Source organism: Cyprinus carpio, unplaced genomic scaffold (genome assembly GCF_018340385.1).
Source record: "Cyprinus carpio isolate SPL01 unplaced genomic scaffold, ASM1834038v1 S000000691, whole genome shotgun sequence".
NCBI classification, from domain to species: Eukaryota; Metazoa; Chordata; class Actinopteri; order Cypriniformes; family Cyprinidae; genus Cyprinus; species Cyprinus carpio.
Genome location: NW_024873425.1, coordinates 1 through 6,838, shown reverse-complemented (window position 1 = coordinate 6,838; position 6,838 = coordinate 1). Strand labels below are relative to the sequence as shown.

Genomic DNA, 6,838 nt, shown 5'->3' with positions numbered 1-6,838 from the left:
TTTATTTATTTCATTATTATTTTTATTATTTTGTTTATCTGTTGGTATTTAATTAGAATCCATAGTGCCATCAATTTGAAGATGTTCAGGATCTCTGGAAGATAAAAAATGGGCCTGCAACCAGGGGTGCTGCCAGAAATTCTGGGCCCTATGGAAAACAAAATTTCTGGGCCCCCTACAATTTTTACAGATAAAATTTAACCCTATAAACATGCCCTGTATACTTTAAAAAAGATACTTAGCACATTGCATAGTTAAAATGTCTAAAGATGAGTACAAAGTCTACAAAAACAAGAAAAAAATATAGAACTATGTACTTGTTTACATAAAAGGGATAACATTTATTATCGCAATTGCAAGCACAACAGAACATAATGTACACATATTGACATATACTTTACATGAACAAACTGCTCAATCAGGAAACATCAGCTAGAACTAACCCATAATTAAATCAGTCCAGGAATAAAACTAGCTAGGCCCAAAAGGGCTCAAAATCAAGACACACCAGGAGTAATGCCAGGCCTAAACCCGTTCAGGACTAAACAAGTACTGAACCAGACATCAACTGTTTGTTATCCAGGTCTAACAAAGTTATGTTCAACATCACTTTATAATGGGCCAGGGGCGTGCCTTTCTGCTGGCAAAAACATGTATCAGATCATCAAAGTTCAGCTTTCTTGCCAGTTTGCTTTCAATGGATAGTATGGCAAGGTGACAAAGTCTATCCTGCAACATAGCAGACCTCAGATAATTCTTTATCAGTTTCAGCTTACTGAATGCTCTCTCGCCACCAGCAACGGTCACAGGCAGTGTGCAAAAATATTCGCAAAAAACTATGCAGACCTGCCCAAAAATACTCTGCAGCCCCGCATCTTGTAAATGCTGTTGAGCAGAACAATTGGTGACAGACACCCTGGGAAAGTGGCCCTATATACAGAGTTGAGGTGTCTGACTTCAGACAATAAAGCTGACTCTGCATCTGTATAAGTCAAACACACACGTAATAACCATATTATTTTTATTGGCCTGTTTAGTTTTCTTAATATAAAATATTAAAATATCTATTTTGTAAACTCCTTATAGGCAATGGTTACTACAGACACATGTTTTATTAAATTTTATATTATTTTTTCTGGGGCATTTTGTTCATATTAAGAACGTCAAGTTTGACAGCATCGATCGTAGCAGCAGCACTGTCACTTCACAGAACACACGACACACACGGCAAACTGATTTAGTAATTTTTGAAGCGTGTAGATTACTTTTTGTTTTGTAAAGTTATCATGAAACTCATGGGGAAAGAGGACGTGAGTGTGCAGCAGGCGCTGAATCTGTGTCTACGAGACATGATAACCCGGAGACAGCACAGCAGAGATGTTTTGTTGGTTGTAAATCATAATTCAGTAATTATTTTACTAAGCTAGTTAGATAAAAGCAGGTCATGTAGCAACAAAAATAAGTAACTCTGGAAGTTTTGGAATACAGGAATAGGGCAAGCTACATTTCTTTTTGAAAAACTGTGTGACATACTGTCGACTTCGGCGTTCTCTGTCTTCTCTTTCCTTCTATTCTTTCCGTTTTTTGATGCCCTGACTTTTGATGTGACATGCCTGCGTGTGTCACTGTCTGCGCTGCATCATAGCAAGTGCAATAAGCAAGAGACGCTACACTAGCGATCTAGCTCGGACAGTGCAGGTGGAATGAACCATTGTGAGGGGGAGGGGTGTGACTGCAACAGTAAATACATTATTTGTTTTTTAAATATTAAATCTATGGTCAAAACGGAAAAAAATACACATTTAGTGCATGAGGGGCCCTAGCACATTTAATGTATGTATAAAAAAGAGAAAAGAAATAAGAAAAAGAAAAAGGGGGTCTGCTCTTCTGGGCCCTAAATCAGCCTGGGCCCTTAGAATCGTCCTAACCTTCCACCCCTTTACGGCGCCCTTGCCTGCAACATTAAAGATCCGGCAGTATATTTAATTGTACACATGGTGTACCTATCTATCCCTGTGTGCACCAAACCTATCTAGAGTTTTTGCTTAAAAATGCTCTTTTTTATTTTAGTTACATCTGATCGTTTGAAGTTCCAGTAGTGTCTGGCAAATGAATGTTTGTTTTAGGATGAGAGCATTTTCATTGATTCTAGTGTTTTTTTTTTTTTTTTTTTTTTTTTAACTCTCCCAAACAACATATGATGTAGGGTGTTTTTTGACCCCAAGACTCAGCTGTTTTCAACAAAACCACACCTCAGAGTCTCCCCACCTCACCACCTTAAAGCCTGGAACACACCAAGCCGATGCCGATGAACTAGTGGCAACGAAAGCAGACTGCAGGGTCGGCTCACGTCGGCAGCGTCTGGGTCCAGATTTGCTCTGACACACCAAGCCGATTCTCGACACCCGACGGCCAACTAGCATACCTTTCCGTACCAGCAGGTGACAGTAGTCTTGGCAGTAGTTACTCAAAGCGGGAAACCGGAAGAAGCTACAGGGATACAAAACATATATAAAGAAAAAGTATATCAGAGTCTCGCTATCCACAGACGGATTTGTGATATTTCGGAAATGTCTGACACTTTGCATCTTTTTTAAATAATCACGAATGATAATCACGAGAATTAATCATGAGAAATGCAAACAAATGAGAAAAAGCAAGTATGTCCCCGTTGACTTCATTGTTTACTTGCTTCGTCACTTCCGTTTTTTTTCTTCTAGAGCACTGGTTCACTGGCTGAACAGCCAATCAGAATGACCAGATGGCCCGACTGACTGACAAGCCCCGACGCCGATTCAACATGTCGAGTCGGCCATTACAAAGCCGACGAGGACCAATTTCAGCCGACGGTGCGGAACACACTGAGAAGATTTAGTCGGCCGACGCACGAAAACTGCCCGACGGCCGACCGTCGGCTTGGTGTGTTCCAGGCTTAAGACAAAATAGACACACGTCCTCTTCCAAGCAGACTTGTAACATTTTCTGTTGATTGGAAATTTGTAATTATTGCCTTGATGGTAGAAATGGTAACTCCTATTCACCCTGTTGTGGAAAAGGGAATATAATATACTTCAGAGTATTTTAAGCAGAATAATTTCCAGGAGAACATAGTGTAGTGCCATAGTGTACTAGTGAAAATATTTATATCATAATGTGAAGGGTTTTTTTTTTTTTTTGGTTGATTTTAATCACATGTACCAAGGGTACGAATAGTTTTGAGCACAACTGTACACACACACACACACACACACACAGAGGAAACAACATAATACACAAGTCGCTCGGGGTTAAAAGTGTCTGACAAATGCGCACATATGTAAATATTATTTTCATATGCTCTAATAAATCATATCTATCAAGTTAATCTTTTAAAACAAATATTTTAACACGAAACAAAGGATAGACATCGTTAGATCAGGATTGGCGTTAACCCACATTGTTTCCTGCTCTGACAACCGGGGGAGGGGTGAGTCATGTGACGCGCAGCTGGTTTCAGTTAGGTCCTGTAAGCAACTGTAAAAGGTCTCCCCCGTAGCAGTTTTGTCATATTTGTTTTTGTCAGTTGATTGAAACAAAGCTCATCTTGATCATGTCTGGAAGAGGTAAAGGCGGTAAAGGACTCGGGAAAGGAGGCGCTAAGCGTCATCGTAAAGTTTTGCGAGATAACATCCAGGGAATCACCAAACCCGCCATTCGTCGTCTCGCTCGCCGCGGCGGAGTCAAGCGCATCTCCGGTCTGATCTACGAGGAGACCCGCGGGGTGCTGAAGGTGTTCCTGGAGAACGTGATCCGCGACGCCGTTACCTACACCGAGCACGCCAAGAGAAAGACCGTCACCGCTATGGACGTTGTGTACGCGCTCAAACGACAGGGACGCACCTTGTACGGCTTCGGAGGATAAACGTCTTCAAATCAGAAGAACAAACCCAACGGCTCTTTTAAGAGCCACCCACACTCTCACAAAAAGGGATAATCTTGCTGCTTCATGCTCTACATGGGAGCTAATGATATGTTATTTACTAAACCTTTCACAAATAAGTAGATTACTGTTGGTTTTAGATGATAAATGTTTTAGCGATGCGGAATTATGTTACAGGATTGTTATTTTAATGATGCTTTAAAGCAGTGCATTTATGTTTTCATTAAAATAAAAAGGAAAAATATTATAGCGTAAAAGTTTTTTTTATATATATATAAATGATGGTAACTGATTTAAAGCTTAATGAAGTACATCAAAAATGTTCAGATAAGTATGGTGTAGAAAATAAAGGCGAATGTTATATTTTCCACAAGGAGGCGTTTTATATACAATTTCTGTGAACTGTACCAGCTTATAAACTCAAGTCACCTTTATTTATACAACGTTTCTAACAATACAGATCGTGTTAAAGCAGCTGTACAGTATTAAACAGGAAAAAGTGTCAATAATGTAAAAGCACAATAGTAGACACCATTTTCAGTTAAGAAATGGATGCTTTATGGCCATTTTTCCTCTGTGATTTCCTTAACGGATTTATAATGGTTTAAAATTAAACACTTGTGCATGATATTTATCTAGAACTATTTATTTTATTTTTATATAAAATATTACTATAAAAATAGCGGGAAATGAAACAAAGGAAACCCAGTCGGGTGGGTGCATAGACAGTAAAAGAAATGAAACAAAGGAAACCCAGTCGGGTGGGTGTCGTTCAAACATGGAGAGGTGGGTGGAGCTATAATTTATGCGCTTGTGATTGGCTCTCGTTCCAGTTCGTGATGCCTCGAATGGTCCAATTAAATACGAGTTTATAGGTTTGACCAATGAAAACAAGCAATCACATCCTATCAGAATTAGCATAGGCGAGTGAATAAATACCCCTGTAGGAGGTCAGATAGTTATTGATTTCTGAGAGTTTAATAAGAAATAGCGTCGTCATGCCTGAACCAGCGAAGTCCGCGCCGAAGAAAGGCTCCAAGAAGGCCGTCACTAAGACCGCCGCGAAAGGAGGAAAGAAGCGCAGAAAGTCCAGGAAGGAGAGTTACGCCATCTACGTGTACAAAGTGCTGAAGCAGGTTCATCCTGACACCGGGATCTCTTCTAAGGCGATGGGCATCATGAACTCTTTCGTCAACGACATCTTCGAGCGCATCGCCGGTGAAGCGTCTCGTCTCGCTCACTACAACAAGCGCTCCACCATCACTTCCCGAGAGATCCAGACCGCCGTGCGTCTGCTGCTGGCCCGGGGAGCTGGCCAAACACGCCGTGTCTGAGGGCACCAAGGCCGTCACCAAGTACACCAGCTCCAAGTAGAACAGTCGGAGACTGTGAAACACCCCAAAGGCTCTTTTAAGAGCCCCCCATCTTTTTAACTGAAAAGTGCTCGTACAGTTTTTGTGTTAATGGTAGATTCTGCTGTGTAATTAAACCGTATATGAATGAAAACCCTACGAATTCAGGTTGGTATAGACAAGACTATGCAGAAAGTACTGCTGCAGTCAAGTTTTCGCAAGTTATTACACATGCACCTGAATGATTATGTTAATAGGCTACAATTATGAAAACGTCTTTATAAATTGCTGACAATACAATACTGGACAATGACGCAATCTGCAAAATGTACGCTTCATTTATGAGGCTACAGTGTTTTCTCATACATACCCGAATACAGTAACATTCAGTGATGTGCATACGAGGATTTTATGTCTTGACTATATAAAGTTAAGTAAATAAATAAATCGTCATCATCGCAGAAAAACCAAGATCCACTTACTAATACATTGATCCATTGCGATTTATTTGGTATTAAATACATTTTACGTTTCGCCAGATTGCCCTTCATGGTCGCACAGAATCAGTTTCTCCAATAGAACCAGTTTCAGTTCAGACGCGCTGTGTTGATGGTAGCTTCACGCTGAACCACGCAATGCGCAGTATCACCAGCTCATCGTTTCTCAAAATCGGACGTGTCTAAAAGGAACGGTTCTCGGGTTCAGTGTACTGGTGGTCCGTGTACCTTTCGTATACTTCGTTTTTTTTGATTTTAATATTGAAATCTGAAAAAAAACAAAAAAAAAAACGGCACATTTTTTCGTTTTTCATTCATTCAAAACAAGACGAAAAATCAGAATTTGGCTTCATTTTCGTTTGTATGTTCAAGGACAGAAAAACAAATAACTTGAATATTCGATCTCTACATGTGAGCGGGAATGAAACGCCCCTCTCCGCTGATTGGTCGACCCAAACATTATGTGATAGGATGAATGAGGTAAAATGGCTGTGAGATTGACACATGTGAGCACACCAATCAGCAGCGATGGGCTGAGTATTTCATGGGGCCGTGTTTGGTTTAGCCTGGGATGCATCCACGTCAGGGGTCCTCCCCTTTTTGTGTTGACGGGTGGCTTGTGTGGCTGTCCTGTTTTATAGTGTTTTCATCTGTTGCTGTGGACTGCATGATTGCACTTTTTTAGCTTTTCAGCGGGGTATTTGAACGGTACGTGTACGCGTTTGATAGTTTGTTTTTTATTCGTTTGAAGCACAAAACAAAATAACGCGAAAACACACCTGTTTTTCGTTTGGTCGTTTCAAAACCAAAACAAAGAACGGTAAAAAAAGAGCGGTTCTCCCGTTTTTGGTTCTGAATCAACAAAAAAAACGAAAAATGACAAAATCAAAATCAAATAAGGTCCGATTTTGGTTTTTTGAAATTCCTTTTTTCCATTTTTATTTCGTTTGAAAATCTACATTGAAATCCAGACCGGTTGGCCATGTGACCGGAGGAAGTAACAGTAATGTAATAGTAAATATGGCCACAAAAATAAAAGCAAAGTTTTAGAAAACAGTCATAATATGCAG

At 40.2% G+C, this 6,838-nt stretch overlaps 1 protein-coding gene and 1 pseudogene across 1 annotated transcript; both read left to right on the top strand.

Moving 5' to 3' along the window:
* The first annotated feature begins 3,532 nt into the window (after positions 1–3,532).
* LOC109052821 (histone H4) lies at positions 3,533–4,176 on the top strand. Its single transcript, XM_042753951.1, has one exon. It carries the CDS (start codon positions 3,590–3,592, stop codon positions 3,899–3,901), a length of 312 nt encoding a protein of 103 aa, XP_042609885.1. The 5' UTR covers positions 3,533–3,589; the 3' UTR covers positions 3,902–4,176.
* Positions 4,177–4,872: 696 nt separating this feature from the next.
* LOC109106965 lies at positions 4,873–5,332 on the top strand (annotated as a pseudogene).
* Positions 5,333–6,838: the final 1,506 nt, after the last annotated feature.

What these genes read in the sequence shown, in the direction of transcription:
- LOC109052821 (XM_042753951.1), top strand. Translation starts at nt 3,590, where the DNA reads ATGTCTGGAAGAGGTAAAGGCGGTAAAGGACTCGGGAAAGGAGGCGCT.